Here is a 20,271-nt window from a genome sequence, read left to right on the forward strand (position 1 = left end):
CCTGCTTGTTTTCACATGGATGCTTCCGGATGAAAGTCTCCATGCCTACTTTGGATTTTTCTGGATCTGTTATTAGTGACTGGGGAAGGAAAATTCCCACATCTTCCCTCATCTATTCTAGGACGTTCCTGAATGTAATCAATAATTAGATGGTGTATTCATCTGCTTTTTTTGTTCCCCCGGAGGGTCAGGTTTGACTTACCAGTCTTTCTATTTCAGTCAGAGGACGTACGGGCAGCTGTGATGCTGATGTTAATTCATATTTTCTTTTGGAAATATGTCGGCAAACGGTCGTTACTGTTCTCCTGTTTCCACCTTCTCTCTGGAGGTGAAGATGGGTTCTCTCTTTTCCGGGACCAGGACTTTATTTGCGTGTGTGACAGATCGTGGTAAACAACTTCATGAACGGGAGCCTGCTTGCAGAATCACAGCGAGGTCCTCAGGCGTTTCGGCTGTAAATGGAGCCCTGGCCGCAGCCGGGGTCTGAGCTGCTCATCGACCCGGGTCTTGCCGAAAGATCGTGCAGTTTACATAGTAAAACCTTATTAGGGACAGTTAGTTACATTTGGGGACTACTAATGTGTTGGCCTGATTTTTGGGGGGTTTCTAAAGATATTTAAAGGAAACCTTTGTTTGAGAAAGTGGGATTTTGTCAATGTTGCGTGGATGGTTTTTTCTCCTACTCTGTGTTCTGAACAAAGCATATTTGAGACGTACCTTTAAAATGAGTGCTCTTGGCAGCCACGTCTGAGCACATTGTTCTTGGCCGTTTGGAAATAGGGCCTGCCTTGCCTGTGGGCAGTTGTGTGTTCCTTACACCCGGGGATACTGGGTTTGTGTCCTTTTTCCCCTAGTGGGGGAGGTGGGGTGGGGCTTCTTGTGAATGCTGCTGATTCTGGTGGCCTTTTATTCATTTCTTCTTATTAGAGTGGAAATGTAGTTTGCTCATAATGGATTATTGATTGGCCTGAGCGAGGCGGCCTCAAGGCCTTGTCAGCCTGGGTCCTTAACTCCCCAGCAGTGAATGCATCAGTTCATGGAGCAGCTCGGACCGGGCTGCGGACTATAAGCCGGGAATTGTTAATCTGGGGCAGATTGGTGTGTGCAGAGAGGAACTCCTCATTGTTGTTATGGAATTTCTCCCCGTTTGTTCAAAGAATAGGCTTTTTGTCTCAGCCGTAGATAAGCCTGTGCAGGATGTTAATGATGTATTTTGATTCATGGCCCATAATACTACAGTGTAAGGAGTAAAGCCCATTTCATTGTCTGCAGGCGAACAGACGGGCAGTATACGGCTTGCCCGGCCGGGCACCCCCCAGGGCCTGTGTTCCCGGGCATGCCCTGGAGCACTGGGCAGCACCACGGCTCCGTGGACAGGCCTGCGGAAGTGCACCGGCGGGCCAGCCCCTCTTCTTTTCATTTTGGGACTTGCCTTTTGGAGCCACAAGACTCCCGTAAATACCCACAGCGTGTCTGCAGAGAGCTGTCTTCTTTGTAAGGGCATCCTCCCAGCCTGCCTGACTCTTCAGATTGCACAGATTCTCCCGTTACCAGAGCTGCACACACAGGCTGGGGGAGCCCCCGCTGCTCCTGCCTCCCTCCCGGAAGCCCGGGGCTCCCCCAGAGGGTGGCCAGGGGAGACCGGAGGAGGGGCCGCAGTGCACCCGAGGAGAGCAAACCTACTTCTTAGTAGCGTGATATGGCTAATTAATGAACCAGAACTGAAAAAGAACCCAACTAGAGAGTTCTTTGAAAAACAGGACGAGCTTCGGGTTCTGCTTCCCTAAACTGAAAACTCTCCCTCAGAGCAGGAAACGCCCCGTCCCGCTCTCCTGCAGCCCTTCGGAGCCTGTTATGCTTCCCACTCTGGTTTGGGTAGGTTTAAAGAAACTTGCAGAGTTGTTTTGTTAGGCAAGTGGCTCAAAATATTAGAGGTTACTTGAAAATTAGCCTCTGGATTCCTTGTGCACGATAAGTTGTTGATAGAATTATTTTTGATAGTTTTGGGGAAATCAGTACAAAATCATTCGGCTTCTGCTTTGTGTTGATTTACTTCACAGAGCAGAAAATGGCAAGATTTCCTGTAGATTCAGAGAGATGCTTACTGTTTAAAAGGCAGGATATTTTACCTTTTTCCCCTGGCAATGCCATAGTTAACTGGTTAGAAGATGGTTGTTTAAAATGTGGGAAAGAAACCTCAACTGCATGACCAGTTTTTTTGCCTTGGGAAGCAGTGGACTGGGGTCACCAGGAACCCCAGGACTAGCTCGGGCAAGTTCATCTGGCTGGAGAAGCCACTGCATGGACTGCAGTAAGGCTGTGACCAAGCTTTGGGTGGATTCCTGAGCTTCTCAGCATCAGTGAGCAGTCTCTTAAGTACTGCTTTTCATTTGAACAGTTTATTATTCAGATGATTTTTCTTTTTCTTTTTCTTTTTTTTTGAATTTTGAATTTTGAATACTAGAATTAACAAAAGGTAATGTTCTCAAACTGCATTTCTTGGAGCCTTCTGAGCTTCCTCCAGGCCTGGAGAGCAGGATGGTGGGGGAAGGGGGAGGGGAGGAAGAAGGAGAGGGAGGGAGAGGGAGGGGGGAGGGGGAAGGGCCCACCAGAGCCCCTCTTTCAATTGTGTTCCTTCCTGGGGTTGCAAGTGGGAGTTATTTTTTTTTTAAGCTTCTTTTGTGAAAAACTTCCAAAATCCATAAAATTTGGAAGAATAAGAAACACACATACATTCACCATCTAGATTCAGTAATTAACATTAAAAAAGTAATGCTGAGGTGTTTTATTTATATTAATTTATTTTTTTTTGCTTCCTTTTGGCCAAATAATATTCCAACATTCTATTTTTTTTAATGAGGTGCAGTTGGTCCATAACGTTCTGCAAGCATCAGGTGTCCAACATTATAACATGACATCTGTATTCACTACTCCGTGATCGCTGCCAAAAGACTAGTCACCATCTGTCCGCCTACAGTGCCCCCCATTTCGCTCACCCTCTTCCCCTGGAGCTACCACTGATCTGTATCTATGAGTTTGTTTTAATATTGTTTTCTTTTTTTTCAGATTCCACAGGTGAGTGGAATTGTATGGTACTTGTCTGTCTGACTTACTTCACTTGGCCCAATGCCCTCAAGGTCCATCCATGCTATCAGATAAGCAAGATTCCGTTTTTCTTTAAGGCTGCGTAGTGTTCCGTGTGTATGTGTATACACACCACATCCTTTTTATCTGTTCATCCCTCGGTGGACACTCAGGTTGCTTCCATATCTTGATTACTGTCAGTAATGCTGCATGAACATGAGGGGTGCAGGTATCTTTTTGAATTAGTGATTTTGTTTTCTTCAGGTAGACACCCAGAAGTGGAACCAGGTGGATCATATTGTGGTTCTGCTCTTAGTTTTTCGAGGAATCTCCATAGTGTTTTACATTCCCACCAACACTTGTTATTTCTTGTCTTTTTGATAATTGCCATTCTAACTGGTGTGAGGTAATACCTCATTGTGGTTTTGATTTATAATTTCCTAATAATTAGTGATGTTGAGCACCTTTTCCTGTACCTGTTGACATCTGTATATCTTTGGAAAAATGCCTCTTTAGATCCTCTTCTCATTTTTTAGTCAGGTTGTTTGTTTTCTTATTGTTGAGTTATAGGAGCTCTTTATATATTTTGGATATTAACCCCTTACTGGATATAGGATTTGCGAATATCTTCTCTTAGTAGGTTGCCTTTTTGTTTTGATGATGGGTTCCTTCACTGTGCAGAAGCTTCTTTGTTTGAAATAGTCCCATTTGTTTATTTTTGCTTTAGTTTCCCTTGCCTTTGGACTCAGGTTCAAACACACTGCTAAAACCAGTGTCACGGAGCTTTCCACCTATGTGTTCTTCTGGGAGTTTTATGGTTTCAAGTCTGACATTCAAGTTTGTAGTCCATTTTGAGTTAATTTTTGTTTATGTTAAGATAGCAGGCTAGTTGCATTCTCTTGCATGTGGCTGTCCAGTTTTCCCAACATCATTTATTGGAGACACTGCTTTCACCATTGGATGTTCTTGGCTCCTTGCTGTAAATTAATGGTCCATATACATGTCAGTTTGTTACTAGGCTCTCAGTTCTTTTCCATTGATCAATGTGTCTGTTTTTATGTCAATAGCATACTGTTTTGATTTACTGTAGCTTTGTAGTATAGTTTGAAATCAAGGAACATGATGCCTCCAGCTTTGTTCTTCCTTCTTAGGATTGCTTTGGCTATGTGGGGTCTTTTGGATGCCATACAGATTTTAGAATTATTTGTTCTATGAAAAATGCCATGGGAATTTTGATAGGGATTGCATTGAATCTGTAGTTGCTTTGGGATGTTTTAGCAATATTAATTCTTGTAATGCATGAGCACAGGATATCTTTTAATTTATTTGTGTCTAAACATTTGTAATTTTCAGTGTACAGTTCTTTCATCTTCTTGGTTAAATTTATTCCTAGGTATTTTATTCTTTTTGATGCAATTGTAAATGGGATTGATTTCTTTTTCTTCTTTCTTTCTTTCTTTCTTTTTTTTTTTAAAGATTTTATTTATTTATTTGACAGAGACAAAGCAAGACAAGGAACACAAGCAGGGGGAGTGGGAGAAGGAGAAGCAGGCTTCCTGCCGAGCAGGGAGCCCAACGCGGGGCTCGATCCCAGGACCCTGGGATCCATGACCTGAGCCGAAGGCAGACACTTAACGACTGAGCCACCCAGGCGCCCCCTTTTCTTCTTTTTTTAAAGATTATTTATTAGAGAGAGTCCATGTGCATACATGCACAAAGCGGGGAGGGGCAGAGAGAGAGAATCTCAAGCAGACTCCATGCTGAGTTTGGAGCTTGACGTGGGCTTGCTCTCATGACCCATGAGGTCATGACCTGAGCCGAAACCAAGAGTTGGCTGCCCAACCAACTGAGCCACCCAGGCGCCCCTGGGATTGCTTTCCTAATTTATCTTTCTGATAGTTATTAATGTATAGAGATGCCACAGATTTCTGTATATTGATTTTGTATCCTTCAATTCTACTGAAATAGCTTATTCTAATAGTTTTTTGATGAGTGTTTAGGGTTTTCTGTATATAATATCATGTCATCTGCAAATAGTGACAGTTTTATTTCTTCCTTTCCGATTTGGATGACTTTTTTTCCTTTTTCTTGCCTTATTGCTCTAGCTAGGACTTCTAATACTAGGTTGAATAAAGGTGGTGAGAGTGGACATCTTTGTCTTGTTCTTGATCTTAGGAGGAAAGTTCTTAACGTTTCCCTACTGAGTATGATGTTGGTTGTGGGTTTGTCATATATGACCTTTATTACGTTGAAATATGTTCTCTCTATACCTGCTTTGTTGAGTTTTTATTATAAATGGGTATTGAATTTTGTCAGCTGCTCTTTTTGCATCTATTGAGATGATCATGTGATTTTTATCCTTCATTTTGTCAATGTAGTGTATCACACTGACTTACTTGTGGATGTTGAACCATCCTTGCATCCCTGGAATAAATCCCACTTGATCATGGTGTATGAACCTTTTAATGTATTGTTGAATTCAGTTTGCTAATATTTTGATGAAGATTTTTGGATCTCTGGTTTATCAAGGATACTGGCTTGTAATTTTCTTTTTTTTTGTGGTGTCCTTGTCTGGTTTTGGTATCCGACAAATAAACATACCCGCACCTGCTATCTAGATCCAGCAGTTGTTAACATTTTTATATATTTGCCTTTCTCTTTTTTGTAAACCACCTCCAAAATATTTCATCAACATTTCTAAAAACTAAGAATGTTCTTCTGTATTACCAGCCCAACAAAATAGCAGTTCTCAAATATTATTTAATATTTAGTCTGTTTCAAAGTTTAGTTTTTATGAAGAGTTTGGGAGCTAGAATATGTTTGAGCATGTTTGCTGTGGATGGTTGTAGCTGGTGGAAGGCATTATAGTTGTATTAAATAACCTTTTGTAGTGGGCCTGTGAGAGCCCACTGAATACATAGGGGTCACTAGTGACTTCTGATTTAGTTTCCTAAGCTTCTATTATTTTGTCCTTTTGAATTTTTTTTTTTTTAAAGATTTTATTTATTTGATAGAGAGAGAACACAGTGAGAGAGGGAACACAAGCAGGGGGAGTGGGAGAGGGAGAAGCAGGCATCCCGCCGAGCAGGGAGCCCGACGCGGGGCTCGATCCCAGGACTCTGGGATCATGACCTGAGCCGAAGGCAGACGCTTAATGACTGAGCCACCCAGGTGCCCCTCCTTTTGAATTTTTTAAACCAAATACTGTCACTCTCAGTGAGTAGGTGTCCTTGGGTCCTGCAGTGACCTTTCATTTACTTATTCAGCAGTTATTAATAATAATATGTAACATGTTAACCATTTACCGTGTGTTAAACATTGTACCTAGAATGCATTAACTTAAACCTCACAGAATTACTATACCATAGTTCTCATTACTATCATTTACATTTAAAAAGTGAAATGAGGGGCTTCTGGGTGGCTTAGTCATTAGGTCATGATCCCAGGGTCCTGGGATCGAGCCCCGCATCAGGCTTCCTACTCAGCAGGAAGCCTGCTTCTCCCTCTCCTACTCCCCCTGCTTGTGTTCCCTCTCTCGCTGTATCTCTTTCTGTCAAATAAATAAATGAAATCTTTAAAAAAACCAAAAAATAAAAAGTAAAATTGGCTGGGGAACAGAGAGGTTAAGACAGGGGTCACGCTGATCCAAGTGAGTGGCAGAACTGGGTTTTGATCTCGGGTATTCTTGACAGCACTGCGATGCCCAAAATGTGCTTGGCTCTGTGCTGGTGGGGAGAAGTCTTGTCCTCTAACGCACAAGTGACCAGAAAAAGAAGCAGTCCAGACGTGTGCTAGGATAGGGCCAGGGCCATGCAGAGAGCTAGGGGAGGGCCCCAACCGAGTCACAAGGCTGCCAGGGGTCAGGTAAGATATCGGGTGCGTGGGTGGGTTGGGACCTGCATGCCTGAGTCCCAGAGGCAAGAGCGAGCTGTGTCTGCCTGGGCATGGAGCAGAGCACACAGTCATAGAGGTGGTCCATCCTGGATAGCAGGTGTCCAGGTCTTGCCCCTATGGGAGTCACTGTAGGGCAGGGGACTTGACCCCCCCGGTCCTTGGCCTCTCAGGGAGCTGCTGCAGCAGGTCACCAGGGCATGCTTCCGGAAGTGACTTCCCTGCTTTGTATGAGGTCAGAGATGCAGTCCCCAGGATCCTCACCTAGAGAAGTGATTTATGAGTTGGAACATTTACCCACAGAGTAAATTTGCCCCAAATCCAGTGACTGTAAGTGGTCTTGAGAAAGTTGTGCCGTGCAGGCGAAAGAGACAGTCTCTGAAAGGTAAGGCAGCAGCCCTGCATCTGTGTATTTAGGTCTCGTGGTTTATTTATTTCTGTGTTCCCACGATTGCATTTTAAAGTTTAGCTGCATATTTTATTTTCACAGCTTTTACATATTGCCTCTTAAATCCTTCCCCATCTCCGCTATAATGCATTTTTTACGTTACGAATATACACTTTTATTTTCTTAAAAACATTTTATCTTTACCTACTTTTTTATAAACACGATTAAATTACCTTTTACGAAATGCCATCTCTAAAAACGTAGAAGGCATTTTTAAAGAGTAGCTGCAAACTGTTCTCTCTAGAGAAACATGCACACACAGTGAGCGATCCATTGGAAATCTATTTTAAAACCCTGATCAGCAAGCCGTTTTATGCATAAACAATTAAATTACTTGCCAGACAAGTTCCCAGTTGCCGCCGCGGACAAAGTTTGTGACACAGTGACAAGAGAACTGGTTCATCACGGACAAACTGTGTTCAGGTGGGGCCGTGGTGCCTGTATGTCCGTGGGGTGTGCGTCGTCCTGGGTCGGCTAAAACACATCCGTGTGTTTGCTGTCCCGCCATGCCCTCCCCCATTCGTGTTCCTGCTGCTGGAACCCCGTGCACTCTGGGCTGCATGAAGAGCTAACATTTATTCACACGTTTTATAACACTAGTGATCTTTAGGTTAACATGTTATTGTAGGAAAAGTTGGAACAGCAAATCCCATGTGGTATGTGCTTGTCTGTCTGGGAGAGTAAAAGGCCGCTCAGGACGAAAGCGCATCTGGCCAGAACAGAGCAGTCTGACGCTTTGTCCCGCGGCGGCGGCGCGTGACCCGCTCCCCACTGGGGACCGAGATGGGTGTGGAGAAACCGGTGAGACCCTCCAGGCTCAGGGGCGCTGGTGGGTGGTGGTTTTGGTCTCGAAGCTAGTGGTGCTGGAGGGCTGACGGCGGCTCCGCAGGCCTCCTCCCTGGGCCCCCCTGTGGTGCATTTTTAAGTTGAGAGTTCTGATGACAGCATTCCTGTTCTTTTTTGGAAAAGGAGTGATGACCCTGTCTGACATAGCAGTTTTTGCCTGTAGCTGAAAAGAATATCACAAAGATCTGTTGATTGGGCTGCGGACGAAGGAGGGTCAGTGGCTGGGAATCACTTTCCCACTGTGGCTTTAAAGGTTCGCAAGAAACTTCGTTAGTGGACCGTGGGCGTCAGGAAGGGGCCACTTGGTGGAGCTTTTTCAAGTGGAGCCCATTTTGTTGATGTTGTGATTTCCTTAAGATAGGGGTGTTTGGGGCTTAAATAGTTAGTGCTGTTAGAGCATTTTTTCCATTTCTACATTGATCTGTTTTGCCCTTGGTAATATCTCTAGGTTCTTTAAAACGGCGCCCCATGCCCCTCTGCCCGGCATTTACAGCAGGGCTTCGTTTTGAAAGATGGGGGTGGGCAGGGAAGAAGTGGAAAACAAGAGAGAAAGAGGAGCCTGTTTGCGGATGGCGGGGGCGCTCTTGACGGCCTTCCTTGAGAAGCCGCCTGGAAATTGCAGGGCCCCGTTGGCCTCGGGGAAAGCTTTTCAGCTGGTTTTGGAGGAAGCCCGAGGAAGAACACTGTATTCTCTGGCGTTTGGGTTCTTGACGGAAGGTGCCCAGGCCTGGGCTGGGGTCAGGGGCGTGGGGGAACCGGACACTCGATGAGTCCAGGCTGTGAGGAGGAACGTGGATTTCTCAGCCAGCCAACATGGCAGCTGCCTGCAGTGTGCAGAGGACTGAGGACCCCCCTGGAAAGAACGAGAAGTGCAGCCGCATCCCCTTGGCCCAGCAGCCTAGCTGCTGGATGCTCTGGTGGCCTGGGACCACCTGAGCCACTTCCTCCCGTCCCCGCTGTGGTGGCCAAGCTGCGCGCACACCTGCTCCCCGCCTTTGCAGCTCACCAGAGACCATGGGCTGCAGGGCAGGGCGCCGTCTGGTGTTACATGTGGGCCCGGACCAGGCAGGTGTTTACTGTGTACGGACGTGTGCAGGGATCTGGGGGGCGCTCCGAGGACAGGCTCGGCAGGGGCTTCCCTGACCCTAGGCTCCTGAGAGATGAGGAGAGGAGCCTGGGCCGTGAGGGTCGCCCCCTGAGACCCACCTGGCTGGTTAACGGGGGACCAGGGCTCCTAACGGTGCATCACTCCGTGCTAGCGCTGGGGTGGAGACCCCCGACCTGCCATGCCGCATCCTTGAAGCAGCCCTGCAGCTTGGGAAGCATTTGACTTTCACGACCCCTGGGGGTGCTGAACACGCAGTAGCAAAGAAGGAGGGTATAACCCGGCCACAGGGCATGCATTGGTGATGGTTTGAACAAGTCTTCTCACTTGAAAAATCCACTTTTATTTCCAGGTGCATTTGTGGGTTGCCTCTTGTGGTCCTGAACTGGTTGAGCACTGGTACTCCGTGAACCTCGTCTTTGTGGCTGTTTGATCCCCTAGAATTGGAGAACTGTCTGACTTTAATACTCTTCATCGACCAACTGAGAGGTGTGGTGGACTTTGTAAAATTATTTCAGAGCCGCCAATTTCCAGTTTTTTTCCTTCATAAAATTATTTCTTTATGATTCTTTTTTTTTTTTAAAGATTTTATTTATTTATTTGAGAGAGCGAGAATGAGAGAGAGAGAGTACATGAGAGGGGGGAGGGGCAGAGGGAGAAGCAGACTCCCTGCCAAGCAGGGAGCCCGATGCGGGACTCGATCCTGGGACTCCAGGATCATGACCTGAGCCGAAGGCAGTCGCTTAACCAACTGAGCCACCCCAGGCGCCCTCTTTATGATTCTTTAAACTCCTAAGATCTTTATGTCCAGATTAGAGCATTGAGCTAAATATGAATAGTATGTTTCATTCATACTTTTGTATAGTAGGTCACATTCATCATTTTGAGGGGATGAAATAAATCCTGGGATAGAAGGGGATGCATGCAAATCATTTGCAGTATAACCCATAAGTAATGTACAACATACACAACCATCCAAAACTTGTGCCAAGACCAAAGCGGCTTGAAAAGATGATTTAAATTAGCTTAAATCATCATTAAGAGGTGTTCTTGTTAACCCAATTTGTCCATTTTTATGGGGCGTTTTTATTTATGTACTTTATTGGAGTCCTTGATTTTTGGAGGCTCTCTCTCGGCAGGAGGAACTCTGCACCTGTTAGTGTCGAGAGTAAAGATTACCTGTGTGCCCCTCTCCTTTCTGCCTCTTTCCAGACTTGGCTGCTCTCACTGCATTGGTTTCTTTGGGTGCCTGGGAACCCCGCTAGCACGGGGCTTTATCAAAAGATGTTTCAGAATACATCATTTTAAATAAGATTTCTTCTAAGGGCCTGTGGGAGGAGGTGTTTGGAGAAAGCAGGAGGTGTGTTGTCTGTCCAGAGGGCATCTATCACGATGGCTTCTGCACCCCTGCCTCCAAGTGGAGGACAGGCCGTGCCATGCGCTCAGAATCCCTCCTGGTGGGCAGGTTCCCCTGTGCTCTTCACTTCCCTGTCCTCTTGTCAGTACTCTTTTCTGTGTCCGCTCTGGTGAAGCCGTGTCGGGCCAGACGACCAGAGCAGACAAGGAGTCGCTGCCCAGGGTCTTTTGGGAGAGAACCTTTCATTCGTGAGCAAAAAGTGTGTATTAGTACATTGGTTCAAAACCAGAAACCTATAGCTTCTTCATGTTTTGTAAATTTTATAATACGGGTTCTTAGTGTGTATGAGGTTGTGAGTTTGTAAAAACATGGCATCCTTTATATATGTCATGGCTATTTTTAAAGAAAATCTGCCCATCTGGGTGCCTCTCGGTGCAAGTCTGGAGCCCCCCTCCCATCTCCACCCCTGTAGGGAGACCCTCAGAATCCTGTCTCAATTACTTCAGCTTGGAGGTGAGAAGGATAAACAGACCGTGTCCCAGGGGAGTTGTGGGGCCGCCTTGCCTCCCTTTCTAACCCATCAGAATGCTATTCTGAAAGAAGCCCTCTCTCCCATTCTTTCTAATTGGCTCACTGTTTTGTTTATTCTACTTATCACAAGTCAGATGGAAATTCCTGTTTTTACTGCAGATAATTGCTTTTTGGTGTGTACTGTCTTGGGCCCATTTGGCGGCTTGCAAGCATTCGGGTTGGCTTTCCTGCCGTGTGGCTGGTTGCCCGCGTGTGCCAGGCACGGCGCTGGGCACCTCCCTTGTCTGGTTTGTCTTTGCCCGTGCACAGGGTGCCAGAAACAGCCGGACACCTGGCGGAGTGGCTCTGACAGGGCCTGGAAGGTGTGTGACACCTGCTGTCACCAGGGAGAGGCATACCCAGTCTCCCTGGAAATGCACCGTGGGGATGAGACCTGTGGAGAAGGGTGGGGGGTGACGCGTGACGCCCGGGGTCCAGAGGGTTTTCTGCACTGGGGCTGGGACTTAGCCCTACAGCCGGATCCTAGGGGGCCTTTTGGGGATTGGGGTGGCGTGGTGCTGCGGGAGCAAAAGGACGGGATGGGCCTGGGTTGGGGCTTTTCTAAGAGGCAGTGGTTCCGTGGCCCTGTGCACCTCGAGGTGGTGTTAGCTGGGGCTGCCGTGCTGGCCGTCGGTCCTGAGCAGCCGGCTCCAGGCATAGACCTTGCATGAGCTCGGGGTCAGTCACCTGCGCTCTTCGCCGAAGACTTGTTTCCCTAGCATCTCAACACAGGGCACATTTGTCAACTGCCTTTGCGGCTCACTTGGCCCGGGCACGAGCTGTGCCTCTGTGTCCCTTACCAGCCTCTCCCTGGCCCTTTCTCCTTGTTCCCGTTCCCCACCCGCTCTTCTGGTCTGTGGCCTGTATTTTTCACACTCCACAACTTCACTCACCTCAGACTGTCCTTAAAGATTTGGTATCTTTTTGAGAAAAATTATTCTAGCGTACAATCTTGTAAGGTTATTTGTTTTAATGATTGAGCACACAATTATCAATAACTGTTTAAATATTGATCTCTTAGAGGAAAGCAGCTGCTAGTACATCGACTTGAATTTGTGTTGGCGTCTCCTTTGATGTGGACTGGCCTGCTGTTTTTCAGGAGCGTGCCTGTCGCTCCCCGTGGAGGTTGCTGGTTCCCTGCGGATGTGGGAAACCTCGTTCCTAAGATCTCCATGTCTTTTCTGTTTCAGGTGCTCTCTGCCGTCTGCCATGCTTTCCAGGTAGGAGATGCCGGTTGTCCTGGCAGGTGCGTCCGTGCAGCTGGGAAGCAGAAGCCTCGTGTGAAGATGGAGAGATAAGACGTCGTCAGGCAGGCCTGTGCGACAGAAAGCCGTGCCCGCCCCGGCCAGGGAGCCCTGGTCCTGGAGATGGATCGCAACCGAGAGGCCGAGGTGGAGCTGAGAAGGGGCCCGAGCCCCAGCAGGACAAGCAGGAGCCCCGAGGCGGACGGAGACAAGGCCATGAGCCACAGCTGCTGCATCTGTGGCAAGAGCTTTCCCTTCCAGAGCTCCCTGTCCCAGCACATGCGCAAGCACACGGGGGAGAAGCCCTACAAATGTCCCTACTGCGACCACAGGGCTTCCCAGAAGGGCAACCTGAAGATCCACATTCGCAGCCACCGCACTGGCACTCTGATCCAGGGCCACGAGCCGGAGGCTGGTGAGATGCGCGTGTCTGAGGGCCTGGACGGCTGCACCAGCCCCACCAAGAGCACGTCCGCCTGCAACAGGATCCTCAACGGGGCCACCCAAGTGGACAACAGCAAGATCCTGCTGAGGAGCAGCAAGAAGGAGGCCGAGGGGGCTGCCTGCGCCCCAGAGGAGGGCAAGGCTGCAGCCCAGTGTTCCTTCTGCAAGTGCAAGTTTGAGCGCAAGAAGGACCTGGAGCAGCACGTGCACCAGGCCCACAAGCCGTTCCGCTGCAGGCTCTGCAGCTACATGACGCTGAGGGAGGAGTCCCTGCTGAGCCACATCGAGAAGGACCACATCACTGCGCAGGTGCCCGGTGGGGCTGAGGCCTACGTGGAGAACGGCAAGCCGGAGCTGACCCCCGGGGAGTTTCCATGCGAGGTCTGCGGCCAGGCCTTCAGCCAGACCTGGTTCCTGAAGGCTCACATGAAGAAGCACAGGGGCTCCTTCGACCACGGCTGCCACATCTGTGGCCGAAGATTCAAAGAGCCGTGGTTCCTCAAAAACCACATGAAGGCGCACGGCCCCAAGACTGGGAGCAAGAACAAGCCCAAGAGTGAGCTGGACCCCATCGCCACCATCAACAACGTGGTGCAGGAGGAGATGATCGTGGCTGGCCTGTCCCTCTACGAAGTCTGCACCAAGTGTGGGAACCTGTTTACAAACCTGGACAGCTTGAACGCGCACAATGCCATCCACCGCAGGGTGGAAGCCGGCCGGACACGGGCTCCGGCCAGGGAGGGCGCGGTGCAGGGCAGCCCCCCGGACTCCCAGCAGCTCTTCCTTCAGTGCCTCAACCTGCGGCCTGCGGTGGCCAGCACGCCCGCCCACGGGCAGGCGGGGCAGCGTGTGGCCGAGCTGGACCCGGTCAACAGCTACCAGGCCTGGCAGCTGGCCACGCGGGGCAAGGTGGCCGAGCCGGCTGAGTACCTCAAGTACGGGGCGTGGGACGAGGTGCTGGCCGGGGACGTGGCCTTCGACAAGGAGCGGCGCGAGTACATCCTGGTGAGCCAGGAGAAGCGCAAACGCGAGCCGGAGCCCGGCGCTCAGGGGCCCCCGCGCAAGCGGGCGGGCGCGCCCGGGGACCCCATGCCTGGACCCCTGGACCCCAGGCCGGCCCCACGGCCCAGCCGCCGCGCTGCTGCCCCTGCTGGCCATGGCAAGTCCTCTGAGTGCTTCGAGTGCGGCAAGATCTTCCGCACCTACCACCAGATGGTGCTGCACTCCCGGGTGCACCGCCGTGTGCGCCGAGACCGTGATGGCCCCGGGGATCGGGGGCCCCGTGCGCGCTGTGGCTCGCTCAGCGAGGGCGACTCGGCCTCGCAGCCCAGCAGCCCAGGCTCGGCCTGTGGTGCTGCCGCTGACTCCCCAGGCTCGGGCCTGGCAGACGAGGCTGCGGAGGAGAGCGGAGAGGACAGTGCAGCCGACCCTGCACCAGGTGAGCGTGCGCCTGGGCAGCTGGGCTCAGAGAGTGAGGGCCAGAGAGCTCTGTACCTGGGTGACCCGTGCCCAGGTAGTCCCGGCTCCGTAGCCCTGCACCCAGCTGATCCCCTGTCCGGATATCCCAGAGCCCAGGTATCCAGGTAACGCAAGTCCAGGTAGCTCTGTGCCTGTGAGGCCTTCCCGAAGTATCCCTGAGCCCAGGGAGGTCCAGTGCCCAGGTAACACATGCCGAGATGGTCCAGGCTCAGGTGGCCCACTGGCCCGGTAGCCCTTAGCCCAGGAGGTCCAGGGCCAGGGAGTCAGGGCTCAGCCCTGCGCCCTAGGGGCCTGGTTTCCAGACCCAGGCAGTCCCAGACCCAGGTAGACCCTGCATCCAGGTGACCCTGTGCCTGGATAGCTCTTGCCTGGGTATTCTTGGCCCAGGTAGCCTTGCACCCAGGTGGTCCCACCCCAAGGTATTAGGTAGCCAGTGTATACTTAGAGCTCAGGCTGGTGGGTGCGGACACAGGTGCCTGTCAGCTCTGCTTCAGGCTCCTTTCTTGCTAATTTGCCCGGATGTGTTTGCATTAATTAACACCTTTGGCCTGTTGAATTCACAGTTTCTCTGGGGCATAAGTCATTTCTGAGCAAAGGACAGGTGATGGGACACCTCCGAGGTGTGCCCTTCTCTTTCTCCACAGGCCCAGAGCCTGCTCCGTCCCCAGGCGGCAAACGCATGCACACGCACTTGCCTCTGCTCACCTCCTTTGAACCAGACAGCTGAGTAGAAGAGTAACTTCCAGTCGGTGTGCGGTTATAATTAATCTCCTCAGATTCAAATACCCTGTGGGTTTAGAGACGGCTCATTGGAACAGATGACTCTCCGAATAGCAGCTATGTAAATATTTAAAGATGCTTGACTAACTTTGTTTTCGTCATTTTTCTACTTTTTATAAGTCTTAAGCATTTTGATATTTTATTCATTATTTTTTGTTTTGGGTAATTCTTTTTAGTAGAAGGTGATGTTCCAGTGACGGAACTTGTAACATTCTCCGCATCACGAGGACCGTTTTTCTCTTCTCCCTGGAAACTGGTTCGTGGATGTTGCTTTTACCTGAAAGGCCAGGGGTGTAGGGGTGTAGAAACCCAAGAGCTTCAGCAGGGCTATTTATAATCTGTAGTAAGGAAAACGACCGTAGTGCAGTCCTCCAAAACAAAACACAGATCTGTGTCCTTTTTTCTTTATGAGGGGTTTAGCCAGTTCTTTGAAACAAATGATACTGAGTCAGTAAAAGTGTGGAAGAAAGTTGTTTCTCTAATCCTGTAGAGAAGCCTATGTTGACCCTGCACATACACCTTGTAAGGGTCCATATAGATAGATGAGCAGTGACACATTATGCACTGACCCTTGTTGTTTCCCATTTCATTTCTTACTCATTAACCTGTGGGAAGGAGCAGGGGAACACGCTACTCTCTGAAAATACACTGCTCCTTCTCTGAGCTCAAGATTCCTGCAACAGTTTATCGTCGTAAAACCTGGCAAACCCAACTGCGACCTTTGGTTGGCATTTTTGAAGATTAATTCTTGGTTTTTCTCTTTAAAAAGTTTTGATAATTACAGATTTTACTGATGATATTCCAATAATACTGTTTTTGGAGCTCATTGGATAAAATGTTAGGATAGAACTAAATCTTTTTTCTTTTTTTGAAGATAAATATTTTTAACATTTGGAAAAGCTCTTGAGCCTTTCCCTCATCTATGGTGATGGTGGTCAAATGATAATAATCTAATTCAATAGTACTTTGAAAATGTTGGAAAAAAAAATGTTTTTCACTATACATTGGAATTTACTTTTTTTCCTCTCAAATTCATTAAATTTGAGATTATCATTTACCTCCTAATGAAATTATATGTATTTTCTATATGTGATGTTTTTTTGAGAAACTTAATACATCACATTTTTCTGTAACAAGTTCATGTATCCTAGTTGAGTTCAACAAGTTGACAGTAGAGTTAACAGAATACGGTAGCTCATTGAGAGACCGGAAAAGGAAATTTGTCATGACGGTGGCATAAAGTGTTGAAGAACACTTTTGTGACTCTGTAGGGCAGAATCTTTCCTTCTAAAACTACAGACTTCCCAAGCTCAGCAGGCCTTTAATGGTCTAGGGTGGGCAATAAACCACTGCTTCAGAGATGTTCTTTTAGGAGTGAGATGTGCATTATATATATGTAATACTCAAAGGCACTCCCATTTGCAGGGTTTGGCTAAGGACTTTGGAAAAGCAAATGAGTATTTTGAATCCTCTGTTTCGATCTGCAGCGTGCCTTTACTATTACTAAAAGATGAATTACGTCTTTACACATATAGGCAACTTAAAATTCTTACAGAACTCTGATGGGATGGCTGGCTAAAATTGTTAAAGGAAATATGTGGAGATTCAGAACAAAGCACCACAGTAGGTGCCATAAGAATGAATCTGGCTTCTGGTGGAAGCAGGGTTGACATTAGAATTCTATCTTTGTGACCTTGCTTAGCAAGTCCCCATTGTGCCATAATTTTACCCCAAGATTTTTTGACGTCTAGGAATGGATTTGAATGCTGCTTTTGGCTCTAGAGAAACTTTGCATTATCAGATTAATTAAAAGAAACTTTTTTTTTCCCATGAAAAAAAGCTCTGTTACATTTGTTTAGAAAGCTCTGTTTAGAAAGCTCTGTTACATTCCCTTTATTTCCATGGAAAACTGGGTCTTACCAAAAATGGGAGAAGAGCAACCTTGTGAATAAAAGTCAATCAAATATAAAATACGTTACTGAGCTAGATTTCAGCCCTCCACCGAGAAGGTGACATAGCCCTGATAGAGAAAATACACTTTTGGAGCTCATGAAGAAATGAAACCTTTTAATTAGGGAAGAGAGGAGCATTGAAAGGGCATGTAATTCAAGTTTACAAAAACGAGCATTTCCAAGCACAAAGCAGAGTCAGGGTGCTTCCAAGTCATCACGAGGACAAGGGAGTGTTATTTCACAATAAGCTGAAGCAGGATTCTGCTCAGAAAGCTTGTAGGCAATTTAGGAATGAGGGACCCCTGGTGAGCATGTCTTGAAGAGGTCAGTTCACAACCCGTGTGATTGTGAGAAGCACCTTTGGGTGGCCTGCCTTTTCTCAGGCCATGAGAGGTGTGTCCACCTGCCCTCAGGCAAAATGCCAAAGACCCCATTCCCACCATTTATCTGCATATCGTTTCTGCAAAGACTTATGTGACTACCTAGGTTTTGACTCCTTCTTGTTATTCTCAAGGCTGCTATCACATTAAATCCGTGTTCTATTGAGCCTGCCTCTCAGTACATCTTTGCATATTCTGTGCAACTTAAATGGTAGTAAAGCCACAAGTTTTAGTTGAAGTCCTGTGAAATTGCAAATATTTGTTTCTGACCCACAAAGATGTTAGACTGCTCTACCGGACAGAGGAACAGGTTCTTAGAACAAGTGGCGCGGGCGCCTGGGTGGCTCAGTTGGTTAAGCGACTGCCTTCGGCTCAGGTCATGATCCTGGAGTCCCGGCATCGAGTCCCACATCGGGCTCCCTGCTCAGCAGGGAGTCTGCTTCTCCCTCTGACCCTCCCCCCTCTCATGAGCTCTCTCTCTCTCAAATAAATAAATAAAATCTTTAAAAAAAAAAAAAAAAGAACAAGTGGCACAATATTACATGCAGTTTGGAGAATTAAGGAGAGAGTTTCCAGAACTGAACAATATCATTGGAAGGGAAAGGCAATTGAAGGAAGAAACGGATTTCCTTCAGAAAGTGTCCGTTTTCCCTGCTTGGCCACAGCCTCGTACATCGCGGCTCATCTTGTTTCCATCCTAGTTGAAGGAAGGTCCCCCATCTCTTCGCCAAGAAATGGTAGCTGAGCATGCGCCTTGAGACAGAGCGGCGGTCAGCGGCGGTGCCAGGGCGGGTGAGGAGTGCCCACCGTGGTGGGGCAGCTGGTGCAAAGCTCCAGCAGCCCTTCTGCTTTCTGTTTCTTAGAGCATGGACAGTCATTTGGACGGCTCGGGAAGAACATGTTCTCAGACTTCCGCCCATTGTAACAGGATTTCGGGTGAACCTAGCTAATAGAGATCGATGTGGAACATGGGGTGTGCTGGGGAGGGGCATCTGTCCCAGGCTGGGCCTGCTGAGACAGGAGGCTTTTATTATCACTCCTCTTAGAGTTTGCTTCAGTGTGGATCTGAAGGGGTGCATCCAGAGCGCTGTGTCCTCATTGTGCTTCTGGCCAGATGTGCTCGAGATGCTGCAGCCCCCGTGTTTCTGGTGGCCACACAGATGGAGTGGCAGGAGGGCCTGCAGCATTGGCCCCAGCCAGAGGCTAAGCATGAGCTAGCGCATCAGGGGGATGTGGATAAGGGCAGGGAGAACGCGGGGGGGACACGGGAGCCCCAAGTGCAGATGGGAGGTGACAGGATGTGGTTTGCCCGGGAAGCAGAGCACGCACATCTGGGGACAGTTCCACCCAAGCACCAAAGCCTTGCTGGACGGAGCTACAACAGGTGGTCCTTCTGAGGGTGGGCCGGGGTGGTCGGGCGCCCTCTGTCACAGATGAGCCTGTGGAACTGATAACAGGAAACCCCAGGACCAGTTTTGAGTCACCGGGCAGTTCGCTCAGGCTTGCTTTGTCCAGTTTCTCTGTCGCTCTGGCAACCTGGAGGTCACTGCCAGCAATATCTAATAAACGTCCACACACAGACTGATGTCCGCTCAGGAGGGGCCCCAGGGGCACGCCCTGACGTTGGTGTCAGGTGCCAGGCCGTACGCCCAAGATGCTCTCCGCCGTGTGGCCGGTGCCAGGCCCTGTTTCCACCAGTGCCAGATAATTCCCGTCACCTTAGAGCCGGAGATCATGGAAGAGCAGGTCTTTTCCAGGTTCTGGAAGAGAGCCCTAGAATGCCCAGCAGATCAGCGCCACGGGAGTGGAGGCATTTCTGAATACTGAGGAATCTCAGAGTTGGAAACCCTCCTGTTAATGTCTTACTTAGTATGAAAACGCAGTGAAGGTCTTTAAGAAAGCTGTTCAGATGTACTTGGCAGTCGAAAGCCGGACGCCCTACGGTTTTAGCCTGCGTCTTAGCAACCAGAACCCGCTGTGTGTCTGCGCAGGTAACACATACACCTGTGGGGTGACTCTTCCCGGGGCACCCCAGCACCCCGCTACGCTTTCTGAATTATCGGAGGACAGCTGAATTACGAGAAGAGCGTCTTTTAAGTATGTTTTCTTGTATTTTGATTCTTCAAACATTGGTATCTCTGCATGGCACGCAGGCTGATGTTTGCTTGAGCGGGATGCCCATTCCCTGACCTCCCAGAATGAATTTATTATCGCATGAAAGGCTCAGACTCTGGAGACTAGACTCTGGGGTTTTCTTCCTTTCACTGAGAGACGCGTATGGGTTATACGCACCCCATACCGCACAGCAAACACCGCGCAGACATTTGGGTTTGCTAGCATCATCCACACACTTGATTCGATCTCTCGCTCTCCTACTTTCTGACACAAGATAGGATCACAGGATTTTAGAGCCGGGAGGGAGCAGGAGGTGTTGTCTGTCCCCATTTTATGCGGGCAGGGACTGGGGTACCAGCAAGTACTCTTAGTTTGCCGGAAGCGGTGTGGTGTGTGAAGGGGGGGGCAGCATGGTTGGCAGAGGCCAGGGAGCAGGTCACCGTGTGCACTGAGGCGCAGCGTGCTGCCCGCTCTTGATCTCCGCGAGGGTCCAGTCCCCCAGCGGCAGCGTGGGGCCGCGATGCCCCCGCTCACGGCCTGTCACTGCCGCACTCCTCTGGTGCCTGGCATGGGGTC

The 20,271-nt window shown here is 48.9% G+C and overlaps 1 protein-coding gene across 7 annotated transcripts in view; it reads left to right on the top strand.

Moving 5' to 3' along the window:
• Positions 1-20,271, top strand: part of ZNF516 (zinc finger protein 516) — a 116,696-nt gene that overhangs the window by 37,290 nt on the left and 59,135 nt on the right. For all 7 annotated transcript variants that reach the window (XM_081800996.1, XM_081800998.1, XM_081801000.1 and 4 more), the window contains one exon: positions 12,492-14,427. In XM_081800996.1, the coding sequence (XP_081657122.1) occupies positions 12,669-14,427 (1,759 nt within the window). In that variant the 5' untranslated portion in view covers positions 12,492-12,668. The remainder of the gene's footprint in view (positions 1-12,491; positions 14,428-20,271) is intronic.

This window comes from Leptonychotes weddellii, chromosome 13, assembly GCF_054177405.1.
Source record: "Leptonychotes weddellii isolate Sample4059 chromosome 13, ASM5417740v2, whole genome shotgun sequence".
Lineage (NCBI taxonomy): Eukaryota > Metazoa > Chordata > Mammalia > Carnivora > Phocidae > Leptonychotes > Leptonychotes weddellii.